The sequence below is a fragment of the Falco peregrinus genome, chromosome 8 (genome assembly GCF_023634155.1).
Source record: "Falco peregrinus isolate bFalPer1 chromosome 8, bFalPer1.pri, whole genome shotgun sequence".
Classification (NCBI taxonomy): domain Eukaryota; kingdom Metazoa; phylum Chordata; class Aves; order Falconiformes; family Falconidae; genus Falco; species Falco peregrinus.
Window position 1 is genome coordinate 9263831 of NC_073728.1, and position 15174 is coordinate 9279004.

The 15174-nt window shown below is 50.7% G+C and overlaps 1 protein-coding gene across 1 annotated transcript in view; it reads left to right on the forward strand.

The window, feature by feature from the left end:
- LOC101911832 (RNA-binding protein 44) overlaps positions 1-15174 on the forward strand; it is a 44284-nt gene that overhangs the window by 26246 nt on the left and 2864 nt on the right. Inside the window, exon 16 of the mRNA XM_055812041.1 lies at positions 8119-8257. Coding sequence (XP_055668016.1) covers positions 8119-8257 — 139 coding nt within the window. The remainder of the gene's footprint in view (positions 1-8118; positions 8258-15174) is intronic.

Genomic DNA, 15174 nt, shown 5'->3' on the forward strand with positions numbered 1-15174 from the left:
CTGAATTAATGCTGCCAGGATGAGAAATGCCCTTCTCACATTAAACAAGATGGTGGGTGACTGCTTTGGGTGACCAGTGAGTCCCTCCTTGTCCTGACTGTCCTTGAGCCTGACAACAGCTGCCTGCCAGTGGGTTGTCAGCGTGGGGGACAAGCTCTCCCCATGGGCTTGCCCTTTGCCTGCCAAGCACCTGCATCCCTATGGTGACTGGGAAATAGGAGCATCTCTGCGAGAGCTTTGAACAACCACCACATATTTTTGAGGTCTCCAAACTGGATGTGGGGAGCCTGGTGCGTTGCTGTGGTGAGAGCTTGTAGCAGCTTATCCAATCGTACATTAATAGATCGTTTTTGAGATGCTTTAAGTGCTACATATCACCCATTTTCCTTGGCCAAATTTATTTTGTCAGAGGTGGTCGCAGGGTAGTTCTGGCAGCTGCAGGCCTGGTGGGTAGGTGGCTGTGGGTTTCTTTTCTGTCTGTTAAATAACAATAATGGCTTTTCTGCATCTCCAGCTGCTTTACAGAAAAGGCCAAGATGCTAGTTCTTGCCTGCAGTTGAGGCAAGGGAGGTGCCTTGAGTTAAAAGCTGGCACTTAGGGCAGGAGAGTGCCATGGGCAGGGAGCTATGCCCAGGGAGAGCACTGTGCCCCGCACTCTCCTCCCACCGTGTGTGCTGGGCTTGGGAGGAAGAAGTGTCCTGAGCTGTAACACAATGCTTCTCTAACCAGGGCTTGGAAAACACCAGGAAGGAAATACTGAAAGCCTCCACAGATGTTCCTCTGCAGGGGGCTGGTAGCGAGAGGGAAAGATGCTGGAGATGAAATACTGACAAGCTGGGAAGGGAAGAGGGGACCAGAGAAGCTGTCTGGGGAGAAGTTAGGCTCAGCCTTCACAGGAGGCGATAGGGATGGGATGGGATTATCCTGTGCTGGTGGTGGAGCTTGGGCAGGCTGCTTGAGAAGGGGACGGGTCTCTGTCTCCCCAAAGATCACCTCCACCCATCTGGCCATTCCCAAGCTGTGGCACAGCCCTGACAGCCCCAGGAGCCACTGCTGGATCCCAGCAGCTCGGGGTGGTTGCCGGTGCCCCCAGCCTGACGCAGCTGGGCAGAGAGGAGAGACTTTAAAAACACATTCCCATGCAAAACCAGGATAGAAATAGCCCTGCCAGGGCTCGGAGGTTTCATTTGACTGCAGGGGTCCATCCCAGGCTGTCAGCAAGCAGAGGTGTTGGCAGATGGCTGCCTCCTTTCTCATAGAGACATAAATAGTATTGAGCCAGCCACCCTGTCCTACACCAACATCTGCATTTGCCTGTTCCCCAGCTCCAGCCGAAGGGGGTCACGTGTTTGCGAAGTGCCAGCGTTGGTTTTTTGTGGTGAACCAACGGAGTGTTTGGAAGCTTTGAAGTCTTTGCTGAGCTGGCAGCTGCCTGAAGCGGGCCCAGTGGGAGGCGTATATTTTTAAGCAGACAGTGCTGGACCGTTCCCGGTGGTTACGGGGCCACAGATGCTGGAAGGGGCAGTTCTGCCTTTCCTCCTGCTTCTCCCCGGCTGGCATGGGTGACTTCCCCTCTCTCACATGTTTCTTGGCGTGAGGTTTCTTGTGCAAGATCTGAGCTTCCTGTTACACAGCGGTTTGGTTTTTAAGCACTGTCTGGAGCTGTACTCCATACGGGTCTTCAGAGCCTGGTGCGGAAGGTGCTCCTTGGATGGTGAGCCCAGCCCAGCCCTTTATGTGTAAGCACTGCGGGGACTGGTGGGTTTATTTTTCAGTCCTGAAGCACTTGCTCTGTCCACGACAAAACCATCTGCTGTCTCCAGCGGGACTCGTTTGTTGGCTTTAAGTCAACAAAGCAAACCTTCCCCCCAAGTTTTCAATTTTTTGGCTGCAAACCAGGATGTTTTTCACACTCATCTTCTGCCCCCGTGTTCTCTCCCCGCCCTCCCACAGGTGTTCCAGGTGAGAGGTTTTGGGCTGGGTCTGATCCTACCCTTGGCTTTGTGCTTCAATCAGGACAGAGCACCGGGTTGCTGTGAGGTGACTCGCTCTGACATGACCCAGAGATGCTCCCAAGGGTGCCTGAGCCCTTTTGGGGGAGGTACCAGATGCTCACCAGGCTTAGGATGAAAACTGGATCTCAATTATCTTGAGTTACTAATCAGCAGTGGTTCTACTGAGTGAAAGCAAATGTGCTGAGAAATGCACTTGGTGAGGACCGGCTTAGTTTGTAAATGTGTGTCCCAACATGAAGGGAAGGGTTGAAAAGCAAAATGAGGCAGCCCAAAGCTAATGAAGATGCGCTCCCCATGTACAGAGCAGCTTTCAAGGCTTCCCAGGGCTGTGCCTGCAAAATCTCGCTGCTCAAAACTTGCTCTCCCTGAGCCATTCAGTACCTCCAGTGGGCTTGCAGGGCCGTGGTTCCCACTGGAGTTATTTGTCACCAGGGCGAGTGGCCGGGCTGGGATGGCTGTGTGTCGGAGGCGGCCAGGGGATTGGCCATGAGAGAATGGGACAAAATCAGGTTTGGGGTTAGCTACAAGTGACTGTCGACTTCCCAGCATCGTTCACGGGTGGCGAGTACCTGGTTTGCAGCATGCAGCACATCTGCCTGGTTGGGCTTTGTCTGGTCTAATCTCACAGGTCTGTACCTGCTGGGGCAGGATTCATCCCGCTGGATGGGGACAATGCAAAGGCAGGGCTCAAAGCACGCTCGATAAATGAGCTCCAGATTTCCAGCTCTTGTTGGGTTTTATTTTGCAACCAGGTCCAAACCATGAGGCTTGTTCTCAATAAAACAGAGCAAACCACCACACCAAAAGGGAGAAGAAAACAGACTGTTTTCATCTTGGGCTTGTTGAGAGAGCTAATCATTTCACACAAGGGGTCACAGCATTTGGGAGAAGATACTGGGATGAAGCTCTCCGAGCCCAGAGCTTTGCTGGTGCTCGGGTTTAGCTGTGTGTGGCTTGTTCATTGCCAGCCCTGCTGTGAGCGTCACTTTGTGATTATCTGCAGTCTTTTGGGGTTTAATGTGACCTCTAAGCTTTTAGATGAATAACTGGCTATTTTCTGCTCTTTTTCTATGAAGCCCTGAATGGTTTCCACCAAAAAAAACCCCTGCTGGTCCAGCCATCGCCAGGATGGTCTGGTGAATACTTTGCATGCGTAGTCAAATAGTTTCATCCTTCACCCAGCACCATCAAGGGTTGCCGAGGGCTTGGGGGAGTCGGGCTCCCCTGTTTGCTGAACAGCAGTGAGCTACAGCCGTGCTGCACGGCTCTGGCAGCCCCTCCGCTGTGAAAGGTTCACAGATTTGGGTGCCTTCAGTTCCCATCCTATGTAAGAGCCTCCATCAAGGGCTTCTTTCTTGGATGAGAGTGCAAACGGAGGGTGCAGTCCAGGCACTGGGTGAGAAGCCTTCATCTGCTGGAGCCACGTAGCTGATGGCTTGGGGCTGTTCTGGCTGCATCTGGAGAAACCCAGCAGGCCCAGAAGGACACGGCATGTTAGTCCATCTTAATGGGATCTCCCCAGAAATGAGACTGACTTGGGACTTGCTGCCCTGAACTCTCCATGTATTTATTCCCAACAGACGTATGTCATGGGCAGTGCACAGAGGTTGAATGGTGGAGGGCTGGGGCAATAAGGCCTGAAAAAAAGGCTCTGTCATGATGCCTGGGAACGGCGTCCATCAGCCTGGGCACGGCTTTGACCTTCTGTACCAGGCCAGCTTGAAGTACTCACCTGTTCTCAGGCTTTGCGGTCCTCCCTGCCTCCGCCTCCCCCATGGGGCTGGCTGCAAGACAAGCCCAAGAAGTCCCAGAAAACTGAGGAGAAAATGGCCAGAGACCAAAAAATTATGCAGAGGGGACAGTGATGTGAAATACGAAACTTTTCTTGCAGAGAAAGCTCACAGCTTTCTGGTGGTGAACTGTCACTGTGGCAAGTGTGCAGGCTCTGCAGCGGTGGCAAGAGGAGGAGGAAGAGGAGGTGATGTCCACCAGGTTGTTCTCTGGAGCTGTGAGCCCGGAGCTTTTGGCCCAGACTCCAGCTGTAAGAAATGCAACAGAAGAAAGTCCAGTTATTTTCCTATAGTTTTTGCAACAGTTCAGGGCCAACACATTTTTTCTGCTGAAAGACATGACAATTTGGGGTTTTTGCAGCTAACCCACAGTAAGTTGAACCCTAGTAGACGTTTGCTGAGACGCTCCAGGACACCAATCCCAGGGCAATCAAGAGGATGTGGGATGCCTGAAGAAGCCTTCCTTCCAATGATTTCCTCACCGCTGCTCTCCGGATGTTCCCTGTGAGGAGGCAAATTAAGGATCCTTCAAGTTACATGTTTTAAGAGGCAATCAGTGCTCCTCTCAGCAGGAAAGGGTGTTCATCAGCAGTCACGGAGGTCCTCGTGCTGAGATAAACACCCCATCGGATGGTTCCTCCTTCTAGCAGAAGGTGTCTTTGCATGCAGGAGGCAGCATGCACACACACTGCAAGGATGAATTATGGATGGCTTGCAGTGGCATCAGCTATACGGATGCACAGGCTGGGGAGGCATGGGAGGACAGACATAACCGCTGCTCCGTGTCTAGGTGGCACCTAAAGACCAAGTGGGGCTTCGGAAGTACCGCATGGCTCCAGTGCAATGTTCCCAGAAGACCACTGCATTCCTGCAGCTCCCAATGCCATTTTTCCCAAGGGAATGGGAGTGCCGGGGGCATGCAAGAAGAGAGCTCTTGGAAGCAGGTCAGCCTTGGTATAGTCAGGTTTTGGAGGTGATTTATTCAGCAGCTCTGTATAGCCTTCACAAATGGATGCTGCTAAGCACAGAGACGTGACCGCTCTGGAGCTCAGTTATTTACAGCTCGCTGCAGCTGACTTATGCCGCCTCCGTCAGCCAGGCTGAGGTGGGGAGGAAAACCTTCTGAAATGAGAGCCAGGAGATAAAAAAAAAATCCCTCCCTGCTTTTTTTCTCCTGTTGTTACAAACCCTGAGCCTGTCATGTTGATGAATGTGGCTTTGGGGGAAATCTGGGAAGAAGCAGGGAAGTATCTGTGGGTTTACATGGGCACCATTTGGAAACACGTCCAGAGCTTCTCCTTGCTTTGAGCTTAAAATGTGCATTTAAAGCTAAATCCAGTTCTCGTCGGTCAGCTGAAAACAAAAGAGCTTTTTGGCCTCGCTATGCCCTGCTCCATCCTCACAACATTTACACAACAGGCTCTACTGAGCCTTGCTCCTCTTGGATGCTCTTTGCCTCTGATGTATAAAACAAAAGAGTCCTTCATGATGCTAAAAGTCAAATGACCTTGTAAAGTATCTTGATCACTGGCTGATGGGTCGGTTTCCCCAGTCCTCTGGGGAAAAGGATTTTCAGACAAGACCCCACGTGTAGGTATGGGAGATGTGGTGGGAGAGATGTCCTCCAGGAGCACGATCTGTGCGCCGCAACTTGGGGTTACCAAGCCAAGCCTTGGCTGTTGGCACCTGCAGTGTTCACTGCTGCTGAAGGCAAGTCCTCACAGGGAAGACAGAACTCCTGGAGAACGTCGTGCAGAGCTGCTGGGTGGGAAAGAAAGGTGGTAACATTCCTGTGAAGGACCTTCAGAGCTGAGACAAGAGGTAGGAACAAAGTCCAAATGCATGAGTCATGTGCTCAGGGATGATGAAGCCCATGAGCTGGCTCTCTCCCGGCTGCCCACACCTGTACTCAGCCCACGGCCAGCTCCGGTCCAGCAGTGTCTTCTGAGCTGCTTTGATTGGCAAGTGCCTGAAGCTCCCCAGAGTTTTGGTTTCACTTGGTTTCGGTTGGTTCTTTAATTTTTCTTTTAATAGGAGGGTTCATTTTCATGCTGACTACCAGATATACATGACTTGCAGCTACTCAGGCAAGCGTTGCAGCCAGTTTGCAGTTCTCAGTTGCTTCAACCCCATGATTTATTTATTGTTTCTCCTTTCTCCACCAAAGATGGAGCTGCCTGTTAAGGTGTTTTCCTCTAGGTCCGTTCTGCAGAAGCAGCTGCATGGTTGTCAGGAAGCGTCTGGGCATCTGTAAGGATGTTGTGGTACAAGTGATGACTTGTCTTTAGGGTTATCTGTGCTAACTGGGGGTGGGGGGAGGGCAAAACCAAGTTAAGGGCAGCCTGGCCATGCTCAGTTAACTTCTGCTTCTCTTTCTTCTTGTGCTGTATTGCTGTTGCATTTCTTAAAGTGGCTTTGTCTTCCCGAATTTTTCACCACACTTTGCGTGTCTCGCTCATTTCTGCCTGGCTCCATTTCCTCCTTTGCTCCTCAATTCCCTCAGCCACTTGTCTGGCTGCTTTTTAATCTGTTCACCTCCCCTGCTCTCCTTTCTCCCCTTCACACAGCTCTGTCCTGCTCTGTACTTGATGTGTTTGCTGGCGGCGTTTTCTCTGCAAGTTGGTTATCCGGCTGCGTGATGGGTGTAGTGTTTGCAGGGTGCTTGTTCTTTGCAGTCTGGTGCACGAGCTTCACTGAGGGGTGGCCCCTCGGGGTGGCCAGAACCTCCCTTGGATGCTGGTGCTCACTTAGTTGTGTCAGTTCACTGGATTCATCCAGATTTGAAAGGATGGGAAGCAGGGAAAAGCCTCCCAGCCACCAGTCATCCCCGAGTCTGCCCAGACTGAGATTTGCAGTCCAGCTCTCATGTAAAATTATTGCACCTTCCCTCCGCCTCCTCCTGCTTCCCTCTCAGTGCTTTGCTTCAGCATCCCAAACTTTTTCATTTTAGAGCAGGGCTTGTTTCTGGCTGAGGTTGTGTTGTGCAGGTGCTGTTGGGTGAACTCCTGGGTGGTACCATTTAGGGAGAGCTTTAGATTGTGATAAACTGGGTTTTATTATCACAACAGTGAGGATTTAATGGTCCTTAACTCCCTTCTCTTGGCTTGGTAACTCATATCTTATCTCAAGCTGGTCTGCAGCAGCTGCCACAGTGGGAGGCAGTGTGGGAGCCCTGCACCCTTCCAGAAACCTCACCCAAGGGTCTGGGGGTCTCTCGCCACCCAGATCCCCCCACGGGTCCTGAGTTCCCACCCATTGCCATAGGATGCAGGTACCTAAGGTGTAGCATTTGGGGTCTGCAGAGGAACTGCTCAAGGAGGGCATCCCCTGGGCAGGAGCTGCTGGCGATGTCCCATGGCTTTCATATGCAGACCACCAGATAAGTAGCTAAATTCTGTTAAAAAAGAAGATAAAAATAAAAATAAAGCCCCACTCTTTCGCACAGTTATTCACACGTACCAGAAAATATAGCTGCCTGCAGTGTACTCCAGGAGCTGCAAAGGCACTAGCTGGCACTCTGGGACCGAGGGAAAGAGATTATTTATAGCCAGGCTCAGTAAATCATTCCTCTGAAGGTTTTTTTTTTCCTTTGAGCCTGTTCCCTTTTCCCTTCATAGCATTACTGGCCTTTTCCCTTTCTCACTAATTGTGCACAGACTCGCAGGGAAGTAAGCAGCATCCCTTCCTCCTCTGCTCCCAAACCAGAAGGCACCATGTATCAGGGTTGCGTACCCAGAGGTGAATTATATCAGTGCCATGAAGCCAGAGATGAATTTCACCACGCTTGGCCCTGAACTGCAATGGAGACTGATACTTGTTTCCAAGTGTGTCATTGTGCAGATGATTTTTAAGGGGTCCTTTGCTCAGCAGCAGCAGAATCTGTCTGGGAGCCATGGGGTTATTCCCCAACTTCCCCCACACCCGTACTCTTTCTGTAAACTGAAAAACTGGGAATTTAAAGTCCAGAGACGTGTGTCAAGGGATCAGCAGAGAATATATCTGCATCCTTACTTATTTATGACTTGCCTGGCACATTTTGAATAATTGAATTATCTAGCATCAAGCAGTTGGGAGGGTAATGGAGGAGGATGCTGCAGGGTTAGAGGGATGTGCAGAGGGAAATAAAACCCTGAGAAGGAGGGTTTGAAGAAGCGGATTGAGAGTGGGGTTGCTTTTATGTCCAGCTTTGCTTTGGCAGATGCTGTCTGTGTGAAGACTGAGGGGGACCGCACGGTGCGGGGCAAGGGGCTGTCGTTGCACCATGCCCCACCGCAGCAAAGCCTAACCCTACTTGCCCCTCGCCTGTCTTCCAGCCCATCACTTCATCGCGGTGACAGCGTGCCAGGAGGCAGACTATGGCTGGATGATCCGGCACTACTGCCTGAAGCAGTTCCAGCTCAGCATGGAGGGCATCGGGCAGCGGCTCTGGTGTGACTGGGATGAGACCGTGGGGTAAGTGAGATCCTTGTGCTTGCCCTTCCCTCCCTGGCATCCTGGGACTGCCTGCACCCGTCTTTAATTCTGGGATGTGGGGACATCAGCGGTGGGGTTTATTTCTTGGGCAGGGGGAAACAAATGTGCCATTTCACTCTGCTTTAATGCGGATGCTGCCCTGGCTCCATCGCTTCTGGGTCCAGATGAAGGGGCTTCTCCATCCTTGTTGCTCATGGAGGGGCTGCAAGGTGGGCTTGCAGGGGGAGAGCAGGGGAGTCAGTGAGGCTTTTGACACTGTCTCCCATAAGAATTTCACAGACAAGCCGCTCAAGTGTGGACTGGATGAGCAGACAGTGAGGTGGGTTGAAAACTGGCTGAACAGCCAGGCCCAGAGGGTGGTGTTGTTGGGAAAGGACTAGTTGGAGGCCAGCAACTAGTGGTATACCCCAGGGGTCAATGCTGGGTTCGGTCTTGCTTAACTTCTTCATTAATGATCTGGGTAATGGGGCAGAGCATACCCCCAGCAAGTTTGCAGATGACACCAGACTGGGAGGAGCAAGTAACACACCAGAGGGTCCTGCTGCCATCCATGGGGACCTCAACAGGCTGGAGAAATGGGCTGATGGGAACCTCATGCAGTTCAACAAGGGGAAGTGCAAAGTCCTGCACCCGGGTGGGAACAACTGCAGGCACTGGGACATGCTGGGGGCCGTCCAGCTGGAAAGCAGCTTGGTAGAAAATGCCCTGGGTGTCCTGTTGGACACCAGGTTGAACATGAGCCAGAAATGTGCCCTTGCAGCAAAGAAGGTGAACAGCATCCGGGGCTGCATGAAAAGGAGTTTCCAGCAGGCTGAGGGAGGTGATCCTTCCCCTCTACTCAGCACTGGTGAGGCCACCCCTGGAGTGCTGGATCCAGTTCTGGGCTCTCCAGTGTGAGAGAGACATGGACATACTGGAGAGAGTCCAATGAAGGACCACGAAGATGATGAGGGGACTGGAGCATCTCTCCTATGAGGAAAGGCTGAGAGCTGGGGCTGTTCAGCCTGGAGAAGAGAAAGCTCAGGGGGATCTTATTAATATCTGCAAGGAGGGTGCAAAGAGGGTAAAGCCAGGCTCTTCTCAGTGGTTCCCAGGGGCTGGACCAGTGGCAGGGGGCACAAACTGAAGCACAGGAGGGTCCCTGTGAACATCAGGAAAACACTTTTTCAGTGTGAGGGTGACCAAGCACTGGCATAGATCACCCAGGGATGTTGCGGAGTCTCCATCCCTGGAGATACTAAAAAGCAATCTGGTCACAGTCATGAGCAACCAGCTTTAGGTAGCCCTGCTTGAGCAGGGGCGTTTGGACAAGATGAGGTGGCTCTCCAGAGGTCCTCTCCAACCTCAGCCATTCTGTGATTAAATGGGCTTTCAAGGAGACCAACCTAAGCAGTGTTTGGAAATCAGGATGGTGGTCTTGCTCAGTACAGTTATGTGTGCATGCCCCAGTGATGGAGCTTCAATAGGAGAAAACCATTGTTGTCTGCTACATGTTGGCATCGATGTGTTAATAAGGCAGTAGATCGGGATCCCTGTCACAGCTCTATGGCCTCTTCTGGTGACTCACTGCTTGGACATACTTTCCATGAGATTTTCCTTTTTTCTCAGCACTCGGGTTCTCTGGACTGTCCAAAGTGCCCTGACTCGGCTTCAAAACTCCATAACCCACTGAGATGCCCTCAGACCCTCTCTATGATTAAATCCTAGGCTGTCCCACGGGACCTGCTGGCTTGCCTGCTGCTTCCGAAAGTTGCGTATTGATTTTTCTTAGTGACTATAGGTAGAGGCTGGCATGGTATGGCATGGCACTTTTCTGTTAAGCCTCCTGTTTGTAATCAGTGTTAGGGAATCAGTGGTGATTTATGACTTAGGAGAAGCAGAGATGTGGTCTGCTTTCCTGCTGGAGCACTCAGCAGCATCCTTGGGGGGATAATGAGGGCGATAAGGGAACCCTATTTAATGCAGCAGGAAGGAAAGGGATGTTGCATATGGGTAACATGCTGTTTTGTGGGACACTTTTTGGCTTTTATTTGGCATTTCTTTCATTGTGTTTTGGGGTTTTTTTTATTTTTTATTGCAAACCATTGCAAATCCATTTCTTTGGATTAGCTCTTTCCCATTTATTATCAGCAGAGCTGAATTTTCCAGTACAGCCGTGGTGTAACCCACTGTCCTGGTGAGATGGTTTTGATTAAAGTTGCAAAAACTGGTCAGGGGTGTCTGTGCATCAGTGTGAGGGCCTGAAAAGAGAAAATAAAAACCTGTTCTCCACTATGAGCTGGCTTTCCACATCATATAGTGCTGTTGTGCCATGGCCTTTCTCTAAGAAAATGAAGTGGTGGACAAAAATGAGCTTTGGTGACACAAGTGGGGATTGAGGTCAGTTGGAAATGGTGAGCAGATGTTGTTAGTGTTTTGCACAAAAATTGGAGTTTTTTGTAAATTTTGGTTGAATTCCTGCTTCATGCCCCTCTGTACCATGTTAAAAACTATATATATGTGAGTATGTAAACATACACACATATATAGACAGCTTTTGAAAAGGACAGCTTGAGTTTTCCTTCACCTTTCAAAATGGAGGTGAAGAAAAGAGTGGAAAGACTGTGGGAGGTTTTCTGGTTCTGAGAAAGGTCAATTGGTCCTCAAAAATGTCCAGGGCTGCTGAAGTTCTCCAGCCCCTGGATGCCTTGGGGGGCTCTCCAGGACTTGTCCCCCTCCGTCGACACCTTTGGAGGCAGCATCCAGATGTGGTGAGTGGCAGGAGAAGGGGATAGCTACCTCCCTGGGTCTTCTGGCTGGACTGGGGGTGAGCTGTCACCCCTGGGGCCATCCCACCAGAGCTGTCCCCAACCCAGGCTGTCCTCGTGCAGGGACTGAGTGTGTCCCAGGAGCAGGACTTTACTTTTGGTCCTGGTTCAGTGCTAACTGCAAGCTTGATGAGATGCAATCCATCTCTTCCTCCAGACCTTTGCCAAAGCCATTTGCACAGGAAGCAGAGGTGTATTAGAGTTTGTTCTTTATCTCCGACATCCTGTTTCTCTTCTAAATAGCTTCTACTAAACTTGTTATCCTTGAGGCACTTGGAGGAAATGTTGATAAACTTGCAGTGTTTAATTTGATTGCGTGGGTCCACTGGGGTTATTTAAGAGATGACATTCCTCTGATCCTCCTGTGCCCTCAGGACACTGGGAAAATCAGGTAGAAATAGCTCAGCTACTGCTGTAAATAAGCTCTTCTGCAAAGATATGCATTTCAGGTGGCCATCTCACTCAACACCCCTGATCCCTGGGTGTGCCATGAGCTGGCTGGTTGCCCCTCCGGCTTTAAGGGGAAGGACTTGGCTTCTACCAGGCTTGAGATGAAGAAATGGGAAAAAACACCTGCCTACAGCCTGTTTCCTCTCCATATCTTCCCCCAAACCAAGGAATGTTGATGCTTGAAGCCTGTTTGAAATGAGGAGAAAGCATTTGAAGGGTTTGCCTCTGACAGGACCCGTACCATCAGCTGCATTGGGTTTGGAGCTGTGATTTCTTGTATGTAGCATTTAACAGGGAAATGCCCATCATTTACTGCTCAACTGAGAATGACATGATGGGAACATCTGGATAAATGAGCTGCCTCAGCAGAATTTGTAATTGCTTTATTTGTTCTAGTGATAGGTTGTAGATTATCCTTCCATCTTAGCCTCAGAGGTATTAACCGAGCTCTTGCATCACTGGTACTGCTGTGTTCAGATGTAGCAGAGGGGTTTCTCTGGAGCGGGAGCGTTTGGTGAAGTTGGGCTTGGACCACATAGACAAGCACCAACTCTCTTGAGAACGTTTATCCAACTGTGGTTAGGCTCTGCTGGCTTTCTGCACCATGCTTATCTGGGGAAAGTGATGGGTTTTGATGTACAAGTCTTTATCATGTACCGGCGAACTTGTGTGAGCTGTTACATGCTTTGGGAATTGGATGGCAGGTGCTTTTATTAAAATAATTAGTTCCAGAAGTTGGCCAGAAACACTGTTTCCTGGGAAGGGAGAAGGACTGAGAGGTGTCTTCCCTTGGGTCATCTGGTTTCCTTCTCTCTTTTCCTCCCCAAAGGACAAGCAATCCAGTGTGGCCCTGGATGCTCCTGCTGGAGCTGTGCCCACCGGTGCCTGCTGGGTCCAGCTGTCTGTGGCTGCTCACCTACCCTCTGGAGCTGATCTCTCCGGCCCCTCTGTGGCATTGTCCCATGGATCCCTGGCCTGAGAGCAATTCAGACCAAGCACCCTTGTGTTTTGTTTTCCAGGGCTTGCAGGTGCCCTGTTATTTAAAAGCCAGATGATCATTTAGCTGGAGCGGCATCGTGGGCTCCTCTGCTTTACGGTGGCAGCAGAGCTGCTTTGACCAGGAGCTCAGCTGTGCATGACTAATGATCCCAAAGATCAACTTGGCTATTTTGATTCCAGGTCCAGATTCATCGGTGGGGTGATTGAGCTGGGGGATCAGCTGTAGTCCCCCTGGGGGCAGCTCTTTTGGGGACATGGAGCACTGCTGGCAAAGCTGGGGCTGCTGGAGGGGTTAGGCTGCCAGCCACTCACCCACAAATGCATCAGCAGGAGCTGGAGACTTGTAGATATTTTTCCTGCACAGTTTTGGCTTGCTGGCAGGCTGTGGCCAGGGAAGGGCTTTGCACGACAGTTTTCACACAGCATTGGTGCATTGGGCAGCAGTGAGCGGGATGGGGGGATGCTCGCTGCACTGGGGAGTGCTGCAGCTGTGGGTGTCACTCCAGCCCAGCCAGGCGCCTTCATCCCAAATATATCTGCCCCAAGGCAGGCCTAAAAATCTCCAGGGAATGCTTTCCCCTCACTGCGTGCATCCTGCAGGGAAGGAGCTCCCCAGTGTGAGCATGCCGGTCTGACAGCTGCAGCCGGGTGCAGTAATGAGGGATGCTGCTGCCAGCTCCCAGCACGCCTGGTACTCTGCCTTGCTCCTGCCCCCTGGCTGAGGGCTGCTCGCACAGTTGTCAGTATGCTTACAGCGTGTCTTCAGGTTATTTATCCATTATCTCATTATCTATTTATTTATCTTTGGGTTGCCAGGTTCCTTCTGGATACGCCCTTTAGCATGTCTCCAAGCTCGCCTTGCAGAGGAAGAAATCGTTTTTTTTTCTTTTAATTTACAAGGCAAAAGGAAAATCTTGTGTTGTTTTTTGGATTTGCTGGGGGGTTTTTTTCCCCCCATGTAAAGCAAGGCATTTGGGGAAGATAGGAAAAATCTCAATAATCATGGCAAAAGGGAGAGCTTGTGATCCTGTGAACCCCAACTAGTATCTGCAGTGTTAACACTGTCTGCACTCAGGCACTGGCGAGGAATAAATGGGAGATCAAATTCCAGTCTTGGTTGCAGTGATAAAAAACCAGAGGCATTGCTTAGGATTTACAGCAGTGTAAGCATTCAGATCCCACCAAACCATAAATCAGTCCTTGATTGCTTCCCACCAGCAGCCCAGGCCCATCCCAGTTCTGCCTGTGGGTGTTCGTCTCCATGTGGTCCCCACTGCTTGGCCTCCTGCAGCATCCTTTAAACTCAAACTATTTCCATGGTGATGAGGAAAACAGTTTTAATTGCAGTTCGAATTGAGTAAATATTTAGAACTAAGCAAAGCTGTACTTTCCAGTGCAGGCTGCCCATCTCCCTGCCCCACAGCCTGTGGTTGTGGGGTGGCTTGGGAAAACCTGTCCTGTTCCCAGTGCTATCCTAACATCAGCTCAATAATCACAATGTTTTAATATTTTTTTAGTAATTAAAGCTAGACTTTTAAGGCATTTTAAAGGAGGATTTTAAATTAAGACGCTGCCATTTAAGGCAAAACCAAGGGAGAGGAGGGGCAGAACAAGAGGGAGGTGCCATGGGGGCAAAGGTGCCTGATGGAAAGGCTTTTGTTGCATCCTCTAATTCCAAATATCATCTTAACGAACTCCTCTCTTGCCTGTCTTCTCTCAAAGAGAGTTTTCACTCTGCAGCTGAGGATTACACCTCTTTCTGGACTCCAGAAATAGCGTGATCATCCTTGCAGCTCCTGGAGCTCAGCTCAGCTGTGCCTGGCTGAGTGTGACGGGGGGCACCTCACTCTCCCAGGGTGGCAAGTGGGCTGTGGGGGGCCAAGGGGAAGGCAGAGCAGCCACGCTGGGCAGCATCATTAGCACAGCCTGAATTCCTTGATGGGACCATGCTGGAGTGGTGTGAGTATAATAATGCAGCTCTGCATGTGGGGAGAGAGAGAAAGAATTAGATGTCACTTTGGAAACACAATGGGATGAATATTTGCCATGGCTGTGGCAGGGCCCTAGGCATCAACATTGCTGCTCTCCAGAGGGAACTTGACTCCCTTCTGACAAGGCAGCCTGGGTCTGACTGGTCTGTTTTATCCATATCCCAGCAAATGGATCCCTCTGGTACCCCTCTACAGTAGCTGGTGGTGTACCTGTTATGAGAAGGTCCTCCATACCATGTCTTGGTGTTCTGCATGTGAGGATAGATGGGCAGCGTTTTGCAGGACTGGTCTCCGAACACCGCGAGACAGGGCAGCTCAGGACCCACACAGCTGGCAGGGATGGACTCAGCTGGTGGTTGGCAGCTTGGGTCTATGGATGGCCAAGGGTCTATGAGATAAAGTGGAAAACATTAAAGCACTTGGCTACTGTTGAGAGTTTGGCTTTGCTTTTAGTTGGCTGGTCATAAAACTATCATTGTCAAATGGTGCTTTGTGTAAGCAAAGGGCAGAAAAAAACCATCTCTTGAAGAGCATCCAGACTTGCTTTCCCTTGGCCAAAAGCTCAGCAGCCCTCGCTGTCACTTCTACATTTCCAGCTGTTGCTTAAAATGTCTTTTCCCTCCAGGCCTCTCCAGCTCGCTCCCCACTG